Source organism: Tetrao urogallus (genome assembly GCF_951394365.1).
Source record: "Tetrao urogallus genome assembly, chromosome: 8".
NCBI lineage: Eukaryota > Metazoa > Chordata > Aves > Galliformes > Phasianidae > Tetrao > Tetrao urogallus.
This window is the reverse complement of record NC_136821.1, coordinates 32,750,020-32,770,738: the sequence shown is the minus strand read 5'-3', so window position 1 is coordinate 32,770,738 and position 20,719 is coordinate 32,750,020. Positions and strand designations below refer to the sequence as shown.

The 20,719-nt window shown below is 40.9% G+C and overlaps 1 protein-coding gene across 1 annotated transcript in view; it reads left to right on the top strand.

The window, feature by feature from the left end:
• ERBB4 (erb-b2 receptor tyrosine kinase 4) overlaps window positions 1-20,719 on the top strand; it is a gene marked incomplete at both ends in the record, with an annotated part of 495,076 nt that overhangs the window by 346,941 nt on the left and 127,416 nt on the right. The window contains 7 exons of the mRNA XM_079538981.1: window positions 3,270-3,411; window positions 4,759-4,872; window positions 6,279-6,405; window positions 10,334-10,407; window positions 11,347-11,437; window positions 12,862-13,061; window positions 20,359-20,491. Coding sequence (XP_079395107.1) covers window positions 3,270-3,411; window positions 4,759-4,872; window positions 6,279-6,405; window positions 10,334-10,407; window positions 11,347-11,437; window positions 12,862-13,061; window positions 20,359-20,491 — 881 coding nt within the window. The remainder of the gene's footprint in view (window positions 1-3,269; window positions 3,412-4,758; window positions 4,873-6,278; window positions 6,406-10,333; window positions 10,408-11,346; window positions 11,438-12,861; window positions 13,062-20,358; window positions 20,492-20,719) is intronic.

The following is a 20,719-nucleotide window of genomic DNA, read 5'->3' as shown; positions in this document are numbered from 1 at the left end:
GTATCATGTCCAGGCCTTGGGGTCACCAGCACAAGAAAGCTGTGGAGCTGTTGGAGCAGAATCAGAGGAAGGCTGCAAAGATGATCAGAGCGCTGGAGCACCTCTCCTATGAAGACAGGCTTAGGCAGCTTGGTTTGTCTAGTCTGGAGGAGAGAAGGCTTTGGAGAGACCTCTTTGCAGCCTTCCAGTTCTTCAGGGAAACTTATAAACAGGAAGGAGACTGACTTTTTACATGATCTGAGAGTGATAGAACAAAGAGAAATGGCTTTAGTCTGAAAGTTGGGAAGTTTAGGTTAGATGTTAGGAGCAAGTTCTTTACTCAAAGAGTGGTGAGGCACTGGCACAGGCTTCCCAAAGAAGCTGTGGATGCCTCATCTCTGGAAGTTTTCAAGGCCAGGTCGGATGGGGCCCTGGGTATACTGACCTGGTGAGTGGCAGCTCTGTCCACAGCAGGGATTTGGAGCTGGATGTTCTTTAAGACCCCTCCCAACCTATGGTCAAATTGCAAATGTGTTGGTACTCCAGGTGAGTGGCTCATGGTGATCCTAGTGTTGTTCAGCGTCTTCATCAGTGACTTGGATGAAGGGGTGCACCTTCAGCAAGTCTGCTGATGATACTTAGCTGGGAGGAGTGGCTCACATGACAGCAAGACCTGGACTGGCCGGAGACTTGGACAGAGAGGAACCATGCGTGGTTCAGCATGAGCCAGTGTAGAGTCCTGCACCTGGGGAGGAATAACTGTGTGCATCAGTAGAGTTTACTGGTAGAAAGGAGCTTGCAGGGAGGGACCCACATATCCTGGTGCAGAACAGGTGGACCATGATCCAGCATCTCTCTTATGAAGGAAGTCTCAGTGCCCTAAGGCTGTTCAGCCGGGAGAACAGAAGACTGAGAGGGAATCTTATCAATGCTTATAAAAATTCAAGTGGCAGATGTGAAGTGGATGGGGGCAATGACAGGACAAAGGGCAGTGTACACAAACTGAAACACGGGATATTCCTTACGAACATGAGAAGAAACTTACTTTCTAAGTGTGTTACAGAGCCCTTGAGCAAGCTCCCAGAGAAACTGCAGACTGGAGATACTCAAAACCCAGCTGGACACGTTCCTGTGCAAGCTGCTGTAGGGAACCTGCTTTAGCAGTTGGGTCTAACTAGGTGATCTCCACAGGTCCCTTCCAGCTCCTATGATTCTGATTCTGTGATCCAAAGCTTGCTGGAACTTCTTGGTTGGTTTCGACTAGAGTTGTGGAAACATCATTCCTTCCCGTGATGTCATATAATCTGAATGTGTAAAGAAAAGATTTATTGGTTTCATACAGTAGTCGAGGAACATCTTCAGTGCTGAAGTGCTGAGCCCACATCTTGTTTGGCCATGTTCTGTAGTACTGCAGCCTGAAAGAAAAAAACAGATTTTCTGAATAATGGCAATTATAGGAATATGTACGTTAGAAGTCGTGCTAGTGTGCATCTTCTGACTCAGCAGAGAAATACCCAGAGCATTGCTTTCATTCACTTCTGGCCCCAGAGCGATGTAACTGAAATTCAGCAGGGGTCAGACAATTTTCAAGGCTAGTCATTACTTGCTTGTGACATACTGTGTGAAAAGTGTAACCCTTTAGGCAATGACCAACTGTGCTTAGCTCTCAACCGAGAGATACAACTCAGTTTTTCCTGGTGTACATTCTTGTGCTTTCATTCCCATATTAGCAGTGTTTAGCATCAAATCCTGATGTTTGCTTACATTATGAAAGCAATTACAAATGAATACAAAGTATTACAGTCAAGAAGTAAAACTTCCCAACTTTCTTCTTCTCCTGAGAAGTTCCATCTTAGAATAGTATTGGCATGTTTTACTTTATGCATTTGCTAGGAGGATTGTTGTGTACATAATAGAGTATTTCCTAAGTTGACAGTGGATACAAAAAAATGAGGAGAAAATGAACTAAATCAGAATTTATTAATAAGCAAAGCAGAGCTTATGAAACCCTACAAACTCTTCAGCATATTATGGCAGCTTGTAACAGCATCCTGCTTGAAATATGGTGTTCTTGATGAAAGTATCTAGCCTCCTCCATATGCTGCCATACAGTCATTTGGATATTCAGTTATAAAAGGAAGACAGTAATCATCATCCAAGATAACTGCAAGCAAACATGCTAAAATAAAGTTTTAGAAATATTCTTATCTTGTATTTAGAATCAAACTGGATCTAAAACTTGAAAAGCACAGCAGAGCCAGGCTGAATGCTCTGAAATCAGAAAAATGACACAACTCTATTCACAGGGTGGATTTTCTATTCGGTTCTTGGTGAGGATGAAGGGTAGGTGGGCAAAATCGAGTAGCATTGGTTGCTTAAGATGCTAGGAGGATTCAAGCCAGGCTACAGCGTTCGTATTCGTATGAGTTTTGACACTAGGCATTGGTGGTGTGCTTTGTGACTGCTACTTCACTAGTTTTCTGTAAGCTGTGATTAAAACCACAGACAAGAGGTGTAGTGATAAAGAATGCCACAGTTTTTGTGATTATTTTTTTTAACCTTGCTAATTATCATCCCTGCATGGCCAACTATTCTTCTGCATACTATTGCTCTCTTTAACCACGCGCTTGCCTCTTCATTTGTCAGAGCCCTGTCCTCTGGCAGCTGTGGGTGGCTGAGCTTGAATGCTAAGTGATACAAAGTCCTATTTTCTTTTCCCAGTGTGTGAAGCAACTGACCTTGTTAAACTTGCACTTAGGGAAATGACCCCCTCCTGTGCTAACTCAAAAGAAGTTCTTATCCCTCTTGCTTTCTAATTGGGAATTTCAGTTTTCAGCTGGACTTTGGACTCAGGCTGTAAGAAGTGAAAAGGTTGGACCTCTAAAGAATAGTCGTTAGCATTTGTTTAGATGAACTATGGTAAATTACTGTTCGCTCCTGGCAGCTTTAGAACATCCTATGGAGTTGTGAGTTAGTTGATTGCTAGTAGTAACAATAGTTATGAAACAAATTGGAGTTCTGCTACGTTTTTGTAGGAAATGCTGTAACAGCCAGCTGTGTTTCAGATTAAGGGGTCTCTGAGAATTCCTTTCACGTGCCATGTATTTGCCAAGGTCCTAGCAAGAAGTCTGTGTAGACAAAATGGAGGTTAGAAGGCTATGCATGGCGTTCCCCACTGTTGCAACGTTTCTGAACAGTCGTCAGGACAGTGAAACTAAAAACCAAAACAGCTACACAACCAACTATACGCTTTAATCAAGCTGATTTTTTTCTTTCCTCCCGTTTTGCAGGCCTGCATGAATTTCAATGATAGCGGAGCGTGTGTCACACAGTGCCCCCAGACATTCGTGTACAATCCTACTACCTTCCAACTGGAACATAATCACAATGCCAAGTACACGTACGGGGCTTTCTGCGTCAAGAAGTGCCCACGTAAGTGCTGCCTTGGCTCTCTTCTCCTGCGGCCATGGGAAGTTTTCAATTCCATTTCAGGAGCCCTGTGGAACAGCCACAGAAGGAGAGTGAAGTGAGCAGTGCAGAGCCTCAGATCGCCCTGTGTGCGCCTGCATCTTGCAAAAGCTTAGGCGTGTGCTAAGTAGAAACAGAGTTCTGGGTCGTTGACACTTTCCAAGCATTGTGTGCTGGAGTGATTTTTCTTTTACAAAAAGGGAATTCGCTGAGTTTCTGTCTCCACAGTGACCACTTGTTGCATTCATGCTTTCAAACAGCCCGCGTAGATTTAGAAATTAACTGTTAAGATAATGACAAAATGCTGCATTAGTTCACGGGATTGTATAAATGCATGTAATTAACAGAACTGACAGTCTACCAGCAGCAGTATCTGGCATCAAACACTTTCGTGATGCTCTTTTCTTGGAATCACGATGGTTTGACATAAAGTTACCACAGACATTTTCCTTAGCAGTTTTCCCAGTGGGGAAAAAAGCTTGCCTTACTGACAATGCCATATGTGAAATTACAGTAGCTGGGGGAGATTAAAAGCAGTAATCCCATGCATGTGAAAGACACGTGCTTCTGAAATGCCAGCCGGATGGCAAAGAACAAAATACTTCCTTGGAGATTGTCACTGATGCACTCTTTGATACAGATGTTTTAGTTAGGAAAGAGAGACCATGTTTTTGTTCTCCCTTTTGTTCCCACCAATGTTTCCAGTTGCGTTGTCCGTTGTTTTAAATGTAATTTGCCTGGATGATCTGTAATAAACTGAACCATAACTCAACTCAAAGCCAAATCCAAATTTTGAATCTCTACAGTGAAGTTCAGATTGACAGTAGGCTGAGGTTGGGACTGTCACAGCTTCGTTCCGTCTCTAATAAGAGTGGTGAATCATCTAAGGAAGTCAAAGCTTTGTTTATTTTTAACAGAACTGGTGTACCATGTACTGCTTTAGGGATGTGATTCTTTGTCTAAATATTTCATTGAGCTTCCTGATTTATTTTTTTCTTCTCGACCACATTAAGCTTTCAATCAAGTAGAATCAGTCTATATCTCCTTTGGCAGTTGTTTTACAAGGCAAAATTGAAATAATTGTCGTTGTCCCATGCAGTGCATTATCCCACAAATACAGTTCTGTGTGTGTGAAAGAGAACTGTTTCTTCCTGAGTCACCAAATACGGGTCTAAATTGCTCATTGCTTTCAGAAGTGTCTCGATAAGCATGAAGGTAAATAACGTGTACTGACATCATGCGATCAAAAAACTTGTTCTTCCAGTATTGTGTAGTCTGGTGGTTCACTTTCTCCCAATATCTTCTTTGTAGACAACTTTGTGGTAGATTCCAGCTCTTGTGTCCGTGCATGTCCGAGCTCCAAGATGGAGGTTGAAGAAAATGGTATTAAGATGTGTAAGCCCTGCACTGACATTTGTCCTAAAGGTAGGCAATAATTTAGTATAAATGTTTTTGACTGTAGTCTACACTCCAGTAGAGCAAAGCAGTGTGTTATTGTGACATGAAATATGTATGAGTATGCTGTAGAATATTTGATATTAATAGCCGTTGGATATCCACAGAACTTTGAACTATGTAGGCTGTGTGTGAAGCGTGTTCCTAAATACAACGAAATGAAAATTTATTCAGTTATAATGGTAGTATAACTAAACCAATTACTTTTGCTTAGATAAAAATGAGGGCGATTTCTTCATTGGTTTTAGAGAAATCTGAAAGAATTCTTTATTATATCATTTTAATGACTCGTATTTCCTGGAGGTGTTTCAGAGCTCTCCTTTTGTCGTTCCAAAGGAGGCTGCACTAAAACCCAGACTTCAGTATATGGTACGTTTCACACTCAGTATAGCTTTAAGCTTCCATTATTTGACTGTTCTCTGAAAATACCTATTTTCCCAGAATCTTTTTACCTCCTTTCTAAGTGTCTTAAAGGTAGATTAGAAGTTTTTCTGTGAGAATGCTGATGAGAAGAATGATATTTATAGGTTACTTGGTCTTGAGCTCCAATGGGGAGACGTTAAGCTCCCCACTTAAATGTCTCAGGATCAAAGCACCGTCACTTTTCCCATATTTGCAGTTGAAAAGATACCTTTGGATGCATGTGAATACATATACTGTTCTTCCTAAGCCCTTAGGTTTACATAATGGGATGGAGGGAAGCTACTAAAAGTTGAGGTGTTCTGATAATGGTTGCCATCTGAGGAGACCATTAGAGAGATAGATGTGTTATCTGATGGAAGCTGGGAGGTTTTTGTTCTTGGATGCATCAGAAAATGCAGCTTTTAATGCAGTTGCATTTAAATGCAGCATGCAGAAGATTCGTCAACATTCATACCAAGGTTTCTTAAGGTCCTGTTGTTTAATGAGATGATGAAATTATTTTTGTGCTTCCTTTCAAGAGGGCCTTCTGGTGCTTGAATAGTGAAGTTCACAGACTTTAAGTTCACCAAAGCAAAGGGGACCTGTTGAGCTAGCAGTGTAGGACCCCTTCCTTTTGCAGTAAGTAGTGCACAAATACAGGATACAGCCAATCTAAGCTAAATCATCAAGTATCTCCTTACAGATGGCTCGAGTGGGAGTTTGTGGGGTTCTTACACGCCTTGAGATTCAACGTGAAAAAACATTTGCCAGGATGCCCTTCTGTGGCAGGTCCTTGAACTTTCTGGTTTAAATTAGCACTGGATCCTCGGGGAATATGGGTAATGAGCGCCATTTTAACACCTTGTTGCAGCTTTTTCTCTAAAAGAAACAAAGGCTTGCATTTAGAAGGATGACAGGTACTGATTTAGTAATTGTTTCTCCTAGTTCTTCACATAAACTCCTTGTTTTGGCAGCGTGTGATGGCATTGGAACAGGGAGCTTAGTGTCAGCTCAGACGGTGGATTCCAGCAACATTGACAAGTTCATAAACTGCACTAAGATCAATGGCAACCTGATCTTCCTTGTTACTGGGATTCATGGGTAAGTGACAAAATGTTTGTATGTTGTGTCATGGTGCACGCTGAAACCAGTAGTGCCCACCGCTGCATTACAGCTGCAGGCTTCTATTACTCGACTGCAGACCTAGGATAAATTAGTTTCCTGTCTTCATTTGTGAAGGAAACTGTTAACCAGATTCTTAGGATTCAATCTGTAGGAAAAGATAGAATGAACTAGATGGCATTAGAAAGAGAAAAGCCAACTGAGAGCTTAGGTTCCTTCATAAAATTGTCAGCACTTGCTTTCAATAATGGCTCATAACAGAGGATAGGTTACCTTCCATTCGTTTGTTCTGAATTACGTTTAATCGGTGGTGAAACATGCAGAATATGCTAAAAGTGCCTCACGTAGTGAAAATTGTCAGAGCCTCGCTGGCTGTTGCTGCACATGCATGCAAAAAAACCTGCCCTCTTGTCAACTCATTTTAATTATATCTATTCCAGTTTCAATTGCAGAGATGTGCAAAAATCGGTGGTACTTAAATGCGGTGTTTTGCTTTAAATACATCCGTGTATTGAATAGGTCTTAATAACAGTAGATGATGTGGAGGTATAGAACCAGTATTTGGAAGTCTCATTAATGTCTGTTTTTTGTAAAGAAAGACCAGCCAAATAACCTCATGCTGTTAATAGTTTGACGAGCTGTTTGCCGTTGTATCAAAAGTGAATGTGTGGCGCAAATTCAGCAGGGTGGGATGTAAATGGAGAGAACAGATGTAATCTGTTTTGGTGGTCAGAGGAGGCCCGATGTCAATAACTGCTTTCTTGTTCTGTGCTCTTTGAGAGAGCAGACATAGGATTGTATTTTCTCACTAATTCAAGCTTTTCGTGGTGTCATCAGCCACGGTGAGTTACATGTGGTGCTTTGAGGTATTGCAGGGCCTTTTAAAATGAGTGAAATCCTCAAAATGCACTAGCAGGATGAAACTCTTTCTCTCCCTTTGTTGTAATAAATATACATCAGTAGTACAAAGTATTCAATTACTTATGCTGGGTAGTCTTCAAGTTTTAATATGCTCTTTTGGCTTCTCAGAGTTTTCAGTGCTGGCTGCAATTGCTTGTTAGGATAAACAATACAAGGTATGGTTCCAGGCTCACTCTCTGTTAGCGGTTTCATGGCGTAGTTTGTGATGAGCTGAACTTCTGCAGATTGATCTGAGGTGGAATTCTGGCATGAGTAATAGCAGCAGATATTTCGTCGGCTTTCCTTAGATTTACAGGTGTTAAGATAATGAAGTTGTTGACTCTGGGTTGCGTGGCTCACATTTCCCTACGAGGTGAGGTGGAGAGAAATGACTTGTTTCTTTGGTTTGCTGGGCTGATGGGTTGTAATATTTCTTCACCTACAACTTGACTCCAGCCACGCAAAAGCTGAAAATCCGTTTCAGTGCAGGTGCCCTGCAGCTCACTGATGTTCAAAAGGGCAGCCAGTGTGAGCTTTGGCAGTGCGGTTGGCCTTCTCATCTCCTGCAGAGAGCACAGTGTGAAAGGTTAATGTGGCATAGGGAGAAAGAAATGTAGGTTCAGGTGGTTTAAGGAAATGCAGCTTTGGGCTTTCTGTGAAGGTCACGCAGCAGTCAGTGCTCGCACCTTAGCACTTTCTCATCCAAATGATTGCTCACGAGGCTGGTTGTAAATCTGTTACATCCCACAAGACAGGAAGTACTCTAGTAAATGCAAGGCAAGCAGCTGGAGGAACCGAGCAGTTCTCTGCAGTTCATTAAGAGATCTGTGATTTTGAGGATTACAGAGACATTTTTTGTAGAAGTTGCAGTAATAGCGAAGTTACAAGGTGAGTCATGATAACAGATCTATCAATTAAATATAAAGAGAACAAAGCCAACCTTGAATAAAACACTCTGGGGAAGAAAATATTCTGGAACAGCTTTTTTGTTTAAAACTGTAATTGCATTTTGCGAATCATTAGTACACAGAGGAAATGAAAGATGATAGTAGGTATGCTGCCAGTTACATAGATGGACTATGTAGAGCAATAACAAAACGTACCTCTGCTCCAACTTCTAGTTACCTTCTGTTCCAAATTTGTATACTCTGTGAACTGTAACATTTAAGCTGAACTCTCAGCACTCGAGATTGTGGAGACTAAGTCTGCATCTCTGCAGAATTGCAAGATGTTTTGTAGTCTCAGAGAACTACTTGGTTGCTTGAAAGATGCTAAGAGTGGATTTTCTTGTTTTGATTGGTAACTGTATGATTACAATTGATTCTGTGGTTTTTGATCCTGGTATTTTGTAGCTCGTCTTTCTGTTGCCTCATCATTTGAACTTAGTCCCTGTGTATTTGTAACAATGTCTATTCAAACTGCGTAGGTCACTCCTAAAATGATGCTTTCTATTTATTTCTATGGCAACAACAATAGATGGAAGGAGCACAATAACACTGTTCGGAGCTGAGAGTTTTCTCTATCAAAACACTATTTTTCAATGCAGTCATCAGCATTAGCTGTGCATTTTTGCCAGTGATGAACAAGAGTCTGCATGCTGTGCTTGTAAAAATCTGCACCAGTGCAATAGTGCACAGCAATAGTGAGCCACTATTTCAAGGCTGTTGTGGTAGCATCATTGCTAGGAAAATGTTGCCCATGAAGCCCATCTTTCAGTGACCTGAACAGATGGAAGAATTGGTCCAGTAGGCCCTGACAAACTCGCTTATGGCATTCTTTCTGTTTCTCTGTTATAATCTCTGTGAAGAACAGAGAGCCCTAACGATCAGCAAGAGCAACAAGCCTCCATTATAGGCAGTGTTTTATCTCCCCTTTAGTTGTCTGTCTGCAGTCATGCAATCAGTTAAATCTCTTGTTCTTGAAGCTGCAAAGTTCAGTTTTGCCTGTTCTACTGAGAAGTCTTGGCTCTGCTGGGAAGAGTGGTAGATGCCTGCATTACTCTACGAGTTTGCATGTTGGTAAAGCAGATCAGGCATTTTGCCTATTAAGGGGTTTTGTTGCATATTCACTGCAGGACAAACTTGTGAGGCTTCTCTCAGGAGATATAGCTCCAGTTCCAAGAATGTCTCTTAGGAAGCAGAGCAGAAATGCATGCTCTATCTTTTCCCGAGGTTGTTTCCTAGCCCTGTAAAATTCACAAAAGCGCCATAAGATGGTGTTACAGAAGAATTTTTTTCCTGACTATTTCAAGGTTTTTTTGTTAGAGTTAGGCTCTAGTTAGCTTCTTACACAACTGGAGAATCACAGTATATTTTCTTCTCGGGGATATTTTCTAAGCAAATTCTCTTTCCTTATTTTTTCACAACAAAAGAAGAAATGCTAACTCATGGCACTCTCAAAATGAGTCAGTGTCATGTTTTTATGCTGTAGCATACCTGAGATTTTCCTGTTTGATGGGGACATTTCAGTTCCCAGGTGGCCAACTTGCTTGACTGCTTGGCTTAGTGCTTCCTGCTCCATACCTTCTGAACAGTGCATCCATCTGAAGTCACATGTCAGGCACTGCCAGCATGCTCATAGTTCTCTTCTGCTTATAGCTTGTGAATTGTTTCAGTAGCAGTTTTGTTAGTCCAGGTAGTAGCACAGTACTTCAGCTGTGCCATTTCAGCTAGTCTGCCTGAGAAAAATCATCCTTTAGGAAGATCATCCACAGTTGTTCAGAATCCATTAATTTTCCAGCAGCTGAAGTATTTACTAAGATATTCATGACTCAGGATAGTGAGCACTACTGCTTCCCTTTAAAATGACATGGGAGAAGTTAGATTTTGCAGAATCAGAAGTCTGAAACCTGCAACTCACACTGCCTGAAATCAAAGTATTGACCTCGTGTTAAAATATAATACTACTTTCTGCATGGCAGAACTTTGTGAAAGTTGTGGTGGTTGTTTTTTGTTTGTTTGTTTAATTATCATTCACAGTGTTGCATTTTGTCTGCTTAATCTTCCAGGGATCCATATCACACAATCGCAGCAATTAATCCTGAGAAATTAAATATTTTCCAAACAGTGAGAGAGATAACAGGTAACAAACACTTCCGATGTCCTACAATCTCAATTTCTTTTCATTCTGCATTTGCTTTGTCATTTGTTGGGTTTCCTGAGGAGCACAGATGCTCTTTTCTTAAAACTCACTCTGCTATGTATTTGATAGCTGATATTGGAGTTGTTATTTATCGAAGTATTGTTCACAAATGTGCTGTCCTTTACTTCACACAAATACAGAATGAACGTTGCCTTTGGGTTACACGAGCATCAGAAGACCAAGACCTTAGTGTTAAGTGAGCACCATGCTGGCAAAGTGATGCAAGTGTTTCAGATGCTAATGGAAATCTCTGCTTTACCAGTGGAATTATCCCTTTGCTTAAAGATGTATTGCGTTCCAGTCCCGTACTGAAACAAAATCATAGGTGCGCCCCAGATGTCTGCAAAACAAAATAAAGAGTTGCACTCACTACCCTCCAGTGCTCTTTTTGAAGACTGATCCACACACACAGTCAGAAGTGGATGAAAGTTCTTTGTTTTAGGAAAGTCGTTACCTTTTAATGCATCATAATGGATCTCTCAATTTCTGTCTTGGGCTCCAATACGTTTTTAACTGAATGTTCTTAATTGAGGCAAATCCTAATGTTGCCTGCTGCTGCTGAGAAATGGTATGTAGGCCTTTCAGATTGCAGCTGATGTTTAAGCTTGCCCTCAGCGTGGCGTTTGAAAGCTGATTTAGTGCTGTGACATTTCTGCTGTGACACTGTTCACGTCTTCCTTTTCCTCGCTGGAGGAGACAGTACAGAGCAGGCCGGTGAATTTTGCACACTGCTGTCTTTGAATTCATCACCTTTATTTCTTTTTCTCAGACAGTTGCTTTCTTTCACTTAAAGCCTGGGCCTGTCTTAATTCGTGTATTTGATAAAGCAGTCTTTATGGCTGGAATGATTGATGCTCACGTTTTCTTTTTCTCCCTCAGGGTATTTGAACATACAGTCGTGGCCTGAGAACATGACTGACTTCAGGGTTTTTTCTAACTTGGTTACTATTGGTGGAAGAGCTCTGTATAGGTAAGGTACTTTCTATGTTCACAACGCTGTTTTTCGTCAGCATTTTAGTAGCAAGGAATGCAACACTTCTTGGGAAGCGTGTCATAACTTGGCACGTTTTCTCAGTTGGCAAGCTGTTCTTTAACAGTATCTTTGCTATTCCATTCTTGACAATGGACAATAACTTTTGAATGTAAAGACATAAAACAAAAACAAACGGCATCAGATTATCCTGGTTCATTTCTGCAGATGCCAACTTCCAGTTCATTTAATACTTTCTACATTTTAAAGCATTTTATGAATATGAAATGTACCTTAAAAGATACTAGAACTTTGCCTCATTATCTGCATGCCCATACAGGTGTGTATAGATTTACAGTCACATATGTCCAAAGAACAACCTGGTCTTAAGAAGCAATAAAAGGTGAATACATTGTACTTAGCAGATGGTATTTGTTAGCTCTGTAGTATCATTTTTACCAGAGATGTCTTCATTTGAGAACTGATAGGGAGGAATTGATTTTTGAAAATAAGAAAATGCAGTGAGAAATAATAGTGGAAGATACCTTGTAGAGAGGAAACTCTGGTTCCCAGTTGTGTAAATGCGGCATCTTGCTGACATTTTTAACAGCAAACCGAACAGATTATGAATAGCAGTGAAACCTTGAGACTGAATTACAGCCCAGCGTTCTGTTCAGAAGCAGCAATTTTTGTTTAGAACAGCTGGAAAGCAATTATAAACATTAAAATACAATAACCTGAAGGGTGTTGAGAAGCTGGATGTTGTTCACTTGTCTTCAGTCATACAATATGCACAGTCATTCCTGTGTTACACAATCGTTTATCATTCTTCTGATAGAGGAGATAACCACAGCTTACAATAGCAGAAAAACACAATGTAGGAAGTGGGTGGAAAAATTTCCTTGAAAATAGCAGTTTCTTCCTGTATTACCATAAATGACATTAATTTGTCATGTTAACACATTTTCGAATGCATTTTACATGACTTTGTCAGTTTTTCCTTAGCGTATAAACCATCTGAAGTGTTAATTTTGATGTCCTGTGGGATAAAGAAACAACACATTTTCTTCAGTTTTCTTGACAGCACTTTATTTAAAAAAAAATAATAATAATAATTAATGATTGTTCCAGAGCTGTGAGTGACTTAGCCAGTTAGTTTGATGGCTGAATTGTCCTAACATTGCATGCCTCGCAGTTTGTGGTATTACAGTTCTGAAAGGGCACTTGGCTTTCTGGGCAATAAAACCACCTTTTGCCTCACAAAATATCTGTGCCATTTCAAACTAAAAGTTTTCTGAGCAAATTTGCAAATGATCGTGCCATTAGAACTAATTTCAGTGGGAAGTTCTCCACCAGCTCCGCTGAGCTTCACCTCTGGAGCCACCTCTTGGGGCTCATCTACGTTCTCTTTCCTTCTGTCACAGCGGCCTTTCCTTACTCATCCTGAAGCAGCAAGGCATTACCTCTTTACAGTTCCAGTCCTTGAAGCAGATCAGCGCTGGTAACATCTACATAACAGACAACAGCAATTTATGCTACTACCACACAGTCAACTGGACCAGCCTTTTCAGCACACCCAGCCAAAAGACGGTGATTCATCGAAATAGAAAAGCAGAGAACTGCAGTAAGTACTGCTTCTCAGTGTAAATCTTCTTGCCTGCGAGTGGCTCGCTCTGGGGGAAATGATTTAAGTAATGACAGGATACAATGTGTGGACAGGCCAGAAATGCAGCTGGGGTCACTTGTTTAGAGCCCCACAAGCAAGAGCGGAGTATCGATCATTTGCAGAATCTAAAGATATGGCCCAGTGTCTCCAAGGAGACTTGTAAGAAAATGAAGTGTTTTAAAGTATGGGCAAACAAAATGGAGAAGGAAGAAGGCACTGCTTCCTGCTGCAATATGAACTTTGGAGACAAGAGATACAGTTTTATAAATACGGATTCTGAAGGTTGTACATGTGGAGCAAATATAGTTTCTATAGACTTTGGCTTACAGCCCCCTACCTATGGAGCTAAACAGGCATCTTCTGCTTCTCTTCTTTGCCAAAGTGGCTGTCAATCTCAAAAGGTCACTTTTGGGACTGCTGTCTGGTAACTGTGTTCTCCCTTGCCATACTGAGCCTGTCTGACAAGGAAGGTCACTAGGAGAATTTCAGTTGGGGCTAATTGTCTGTTAGGAAAGCTTATCTGGACTAAGATCCTATTGAAAAATCAAATGAACACTGTGTAGCAGATTAAATGAGTTGGTTATGCAGAAATCACACTGCAACTTGCATAATATTGCATAATAGCAGCAATATAGTTCATTTTAAGGATACTGCTAGAGAAAAATTCATTAAATTGCAGTATGTTTAAGTGATATATCTGTTCTTTCAGATTGGGCAAGGCAGAAATGTTTTTTCAGACCATGATAATACTTTTAAGTGCTTCTTTTTTTCCCCCTCTCTTTGAAATACTGCTCTGCATTGAAAGATTTTGCGGCTGCGCTCATCGCTGTGGTATGAGGATAGATTTCACTACTGGGTTGAACATATTTATACATCTGTCAGCTCCACTTGGGTGTTTGTTTTTTTTTTTTTCAATTCTTCTGTTATGTGAGAGCCTCATGAAGCGTTAAACCTCGTTTGGTAGATCTCTAGGTGAGGGGTTTTTTTGGCTGTTATTTGGCTACTGTTCTACGGGTAAAAGTGAAAGTTGAATCATCATAGAACCATAGAATGATAGAATGGCTCACAGGCAGAGCTGCAAACATCCATATCTTATACTAGAACAGGCTGCCCAGGGCCCATCCAACTGAATGAAGGTAATAGGATGCAACATAATCTCCATAGCTCCAAAAAGGAAGTAGTGCTTCCTTTTTGCTTGAAGAGCTGCATGACTGTATCATCAATGAATATTAAGATATTACAACTACCAAAAAAAAAAAAAAGTTTTGTAAAGCTGATAATGGTAACAAAAAGAGAATAGAGAGAAAGCTTACCTCTATCCTGCACTCACTTTCAAAACTCCAGCAGCACAGATCTCCAGAAGAAACCTTTCCCCTCTGGTAGCCAGCTCTTAAATAGGTCTAGGAGGGGTCCAGGCTGCACCCCTTCCTGCAGCACAGCTGAATTGCCTTCACCTGTGCTCCTCTGGCTGACTCATGGCTCTCCTCAGGTGATCAAACAGAGGTTCAGGCCGTGACTCAGCAGTTCCCATACAATGACTTACAGACCACATATTAGAAGACTATAGGAAGCAGCTCAGGTGAACTTGGAGGCCAACTGGACACAGCAATTGGGAAGGTAGTCCCATAGCAGTTGTTGGGACTGCTTTGTCAAATACCTTTTTGCCCTTGCCTGTGATTGTCAAGTCTTTGAAATGGCTACAAGCTATTAAAACTCAGACTTCTTGAACAAATGGAAACTAGAACGCACTGCCAAATCGCACTCTGGCACTGTAAATCTTGTCAGCACATTTGCACACAAAGGGAAAACGTGAACTTTATTTGACTTCCACCTTGTTGAGGATTTGCTGTAGTAGAAGCTTTTATTTCCCTGGAAGAAAAATACTACTGAAGATATTTTATGAAATTTTACACCGGGAGAATCTTCATGAGAAAAACAGATCTCTTTTTCATTTCCCTTTGAAAAGTTAGTATATATGATGCACTACCAGGAATTTAGTTCCAAAAATGATTTCTAGCCTATTGATTAAACGGGCTGTATTTAATGAACACAGGCTATGGGCCAGGCTACTTAGATCAGAATGCAATGTCTTGGACTGCTAATTTCCTGAGTCATAAATGTAACAGTGGTTTTCTCTCTATGCACATCTTGTATGAATGAATCGATAATGTTTTGTGGCCTTTAGAGAGTCAACGTTAGATGAGACGAGCTACCTTGCTGCTTCAGCTCTGCCTGTCAGTCAGTACCTCTCTGGGTTTAAATGGGTTCTGCTGCAGGTTAGATGTCTAACTAAACTCCTCACCTTTACTTGAGGTAAGACAGAACTGGTCCTTAGAGCCAGATGCATTTGTCCAGCATGCTTCGAAGCATCCGTCCTGTTCAGGAGATGGGAGCAGACTGAGCTTTTGGAGAGCTTTTCTGATCTTCCATTGCCTGAGTGTCTGTGATCTGAGGGCAAGCCACGAGGGTTTCAGTTTTTGCCTTCTTCTGGTTCTTTTGCCTGTTTTAGACCCACATTCTGCAGGCACTTGCGCATATGCACATGCCTGTCTGAGTGACAAAAAGCCTGATCAGAATGAGGAAGGTTAAAGTGTATGTAAATATTTGCAGGATTGAAGTGTAGTATCTGTGGTGGAAATACTGTTTGTTTACATGGCAACTAGCAGAGTGTGAATTGTTCATAAAAATATCCATGAAAGTTTTTTTCATACCATTTCCCACAAAGAAACCAGTCTAGACCATGTTAATTATTACAGCCACACTCTGGTGTGTTTATTATTAATTCTTTGTGTATTTTGAGGCACTGTCAGCTTGTTACTGCTTTCCTTGCTGCCTAGTGATTACAAATTGCCAAGAACATGTTACAGCAGACATTTATTACAAATGTAGCTTTATTTAAAGTGCGTGTGTGAGCTTCTAAGGTCATGTAATCAGCCTCTTATTGAAGTGATTTTTTTTTTATAAATCACAAAGTGGTGATGTATTTTTCCCATACCATTCAAAATTGTCTTCTGCTGAACTTAAAAGTAATGAAATACTGAAGAATTATTGAGGGTGTTAAATATTCCTAGACAAGTTCAGTTTTACAGCAGTGCTTATCTTTGAGATAGCATTGACACAGCAGAATTTGGTGAAAGTCTGTTCTTTTTTAAATGAAAATAACAACAGCAGTGTTCAGTCAGTGAAAAACGCTGCAGTCCATGATTACCAGTGAGATACTTGTGAACTGCACGGAGCCTGGGGGATCCGTAGGCTTGGAGGCACGTTAGAGGAGAAGAGCGAAGGATGAGCTGTGAGCCTTCAAGAGATGCTGCAGCTTTAGCAGCAGTGTCTCCCAAAGTTGTTTGAGGGGATTCACATGGCAAATGGATGTGACCAAATGGATAACCCTCATGGAAATCGACAGGAGAGTATGTATGTACAATTCAGGAGCTCTCACAGAGTCACAGAACGTCCTGAGTTGGAAGAGACCCGCAAACATCACTGAGTCCAACTTCTGGCCCTACACAGGGCTACCCAAAATCCAAACTCTTATGTCTGAGAATGCTGTTCAAATGCTCCCTGAGCTCCAGCAGCTCAGGTCTGTGCCCGCTGCCTTGGGGAGCTTCTCCATGCCCACCACCCTCCTGGGGCAGAGCCTTTTCCTCACCCCCACCTGACCCTCCCCTGACGCAGCTCCATGCTGTTTTCTCAGGTCCTCTCATCAGTTGTATACTTTCAATCGTCTCCTGCTCTAACCTGTAATACTAAACACAGTTTGTGCCTAAACTGTTACAAAGATAATCAATGCAGAGTGAATGATGATAAATTTACTTGCTAGAAGATGTACTCCAGCGGTTAGATTTTACCATTGCTCCGTGCTGAAGCAAAGAATTGGCTTTTTTCCCCCAGCATGGGTATTTTATGGAACAAGTCAGAGACAACTCATGATAAATACAAGAGCACACAAAATAAATCTAGAAAAAAAATGACCTCTCGTATGACGTTATCTAAATAATTGCTGTCAACTCTACTGACACCTGCAGTATACAGGGAAACCTTTCCAGGCAAAGGTTGTTATAAATGTTGTTCTGAATTAGGTCAATTTAGTCACCGGTTGAAAACTTGAATAAATAGCAAGGTTTGATGCAAATGTAACTGAAATTTGCAGGAGATTTTCTATTGAGTTCAAGGAGCTCTGGACTAAGAATAGAGCTATTTTTTTTCTTTTTTTTAAGCTAACTTTCTTGTGTTCTATCTAGTTTGGGGAAGTTACTTCTAACCTATGTGACCCCATTGATAAATAATGAGCATTAGGAGCATTCTAAGACTCCTAATGAAAATGAGTTCCTGTCAAAAGCTTTTTTGTTCTTTTCTTCCACATACAGGCCATAGGATACGTTGGAGCTTCAGAACATTCTCGGCCCCTGAAAATGTCAAATAATACATCTAAAACTCAAAGATCTCTTTAGACATCCTCAAAAAAGGAGGAATGACAAGCTAAAATGATTTTTTTTTTTTTGCTTGTGAAAGTATTTCTATACTAGAAATAAGCAGAAAGAAATAGAGTGGTTTTTTTCTTGTTTCTTTTCTCAGACTACAGGTACTATGTTGGCTAGATTCCAATAGGACAATCTTAATTTTCTTTACTCAAAAGCTCTTTGTTTCATTTGTATATGGCTCTGCCTGTACCTAGAGTGATCTTGTAATAGTGTCACTTGCTATTTGAAGGAATAGATTCTTAATTCGGAGTAGTCTAATAGTTGACGGGGAAGAAAAGAAAATGACTGATAATAAAAGCTTAATATCAACAAAAAGATTGAGAAAAATTGGAAACTGCCTTTGGATGATGAGAGCGTGAAAAACTGTATCAGAAACTAAGGCATTCTTAGGATGGAGAAGGAGCAAAAAGGGATCTGAAGTAAGAGGGATTTTTATATTCCTTACGAGTTCTTAAAGCCAGTCATTGGCTGAAAAGTAAGACTACAGGTGTAGCTCCAGTGAATCGGAGAAGCAAGCGTTGGTGAATTTGCTATCTCTGATATTTAGGAGATTGTTGTTATTTTTCATGTACTCACTGTGCTGTATAAGTCATTTGCATAAACTGTTTCGTCATGGAAGAGTGAATTTGGAATACAAGTTCGACACTTGCACATGGTAAGGTATGGCTACATCAGTAGAAATGGACCTTCTTCATATTCTGAGGAGAGAATACTTGTTTGCTTTTGCTCTTTGCTCATTTCTACCATCTATCATTTATGTAGTAAAGGACTGTATAAAATAGCCATACGCAATTCATATTGATTGAAACCACCTTTCCCTCATCTTTTGTTAGTTTTGTTTATTTGAGATTTGGTTTTGAGGCTGACAATGTTTTACATTGTGGGCTGTTGTTTTTTTTTCTGACGTGTTGAATACGAAAAGCTCTTTGTTCTCTTTTCAGGTGCTTTCGCACCAAAGAATTTAGAAATCACAATTTAAAGTAGTACTTTGATAGAATGATAGCATGGTTTGGGCTGGAAGGGACCTTTAAGACCATCTAGTTCCAACCCCTGCTGTAGGCAGGCACACCTCCCTCTAAACCAGGTTGCTCACAGCCCCATCCAGCCTGGCCTTGGATGCTTCCAGGAAGGGGGCTTTCACAGCCTCACTGGGCAGCCTGTTCTAGCGTCTCACCATCTCTGCAGTAAAGAATTTCTTCCTAATCTCTAAATCTTTTCTAGTTTAAAGCCATCTCCCCATGCTAGGGAATTCTGCAGCTTGATCTACACTTTGAAGGAGGAAAAAGCTGTTTTGAAGCCTCTTGGGTTCCCATCTTTTTGAATGCTCTCAAGGGACTTGGAAGAAGCCTTGAAAATTGCTTTGTGCTTCTGTTCTTGTTCACAGTATCATAGCATTTTGTTGCACGCTTCCTCACCTGAGCCTAGGACTGTTTGTTCCTTCATTGCGGTTGAATCTGCAGCACTCTTTTTCTCACTTTATCCTTTCTGAAAGGAACAAGCCAGAACTGGGTGTAATACTCAAACTGAGCGCAGAGTGAGTTTCCGTGGTGGTAAGATAATTATTTCTGGTTTTTCTCTGCTGTGTTTGTAGGAAAAAATCTGAACATTTGGTCTGCTTTTCTGAGCGTGGCATATCGAATTGTTTCGTAGAACTGTTGATGCTAATTCTTAACTCTTTGTTGAGGTTAATCCTGAACTCTTGTTGAGCTTTAATAGTCAGCTCGGAGAAGAACATTTCATCCAGCATTGTTCTGTCTGGAAAATAAGCTTTTGGTTGTTTCTTATATTTTTCCTTCTTCCTATCTGCATCAGATCACGCTTACCATTCTGTATCAAACAGATCTTCCTTGTCTACTTGACTGCCACAGAGAGCAAGTTCCCTGTTTTTTTTGAGGCATGACTTCTCACTACCAAAGTTAAGGCCATTTTTCTGCAATAGACTGCATACAGCAGAATCTGTTCTAGAATCATCTCTAACAGCTGCCGCAGGGGAGCTGTTGGGTCGGGGCTTGAAGTGGTGATGGAGCACCTGGTGAAGGGCTGTGTTCGGCCCAGGGGGCACAGGCAAAGTGTTTGCACCTGTGCTGCCCAGCTGGCCAGAAGGGGCAGACCCAGGGGGAGCTCATATAAGGGTCAGCCATGGGAGGGAGAGCATCTTTTGGAGCTGGGGCTTCCTGAGGAGGGGTGCTGCAGGGCCACAGAGCTCCTTTGCCTGTTGGGTGAGTTCAGTTCTTTTTTGTCTTAGGCCTCTTGACCTGCCTGCAAGTGTTTTACTCGGTGTCTCTGAACAATTTCTCTTTTTCAAAAGTAAAACGGTTGCAGAGAAGCTTCTTTCAAAAAAACTAAACTTGTTATGTTACTGTTGGTTGTTGAAGTAGAATTAGTTTTAGCAATGTTGAGGTTGGCATCTTTGTTGTCAGGGTTCAGTGGTAAATAGTGCTAATTCTCTTACTGGGTGGATTTGAGAATCCTGTTCATCAGGCAGGACTCTTGGGCTATAGAGGACATGTTCTCTTCTCAGAGACTGAAATCTTGTAGCATTTTAGAGGCCGTTGAGGTTCATGGCCTTTTACTCCTCACAAACTTTAATAATTAGGTTCTTGGGGGAATTTTGCCACGTAACCACTGTGGCTTATGCTATCAGCAAGGAAGAGTGGGGCCTTGTTGTTTTGTATTTTTAGGGGGCGTCTTGTTTTTTGAATGCTAGGTGAAACATTTTCCTTTAGAATTCGGAGGACTGCGTAACTTAATGTCAGTGTTCTCTCTCTCTGTAGCTGCTGATGGAATGGTGTGTAACGAATTATGCTCAAGCGATGGCTGTTGGGGGCCGGGGCCAGACCAGTGTCTCTCCTGCAAGCGCTTCATCAGGGGGAGAACCTGCATAGAATCTTGTAACCTGTATGATGGGTAAGATATTTCTGCTGTACTTTTTGCCAGTGCTGCGATGGGATAATTCAGGATTTGATGTGTAAGTTACCTTGTCTTTACTTCCAGGGGTATCCAGTTCCACTGTCAATATTACTGCCTTTGGGTGAAATGTATTATTGCTTAACTTTTAGTCATTTCAGAATCTGAACTTGTGTGTGAAGTTTTACCTGTGATTTTTACATTATATATGTTACATGGAAATAGAAA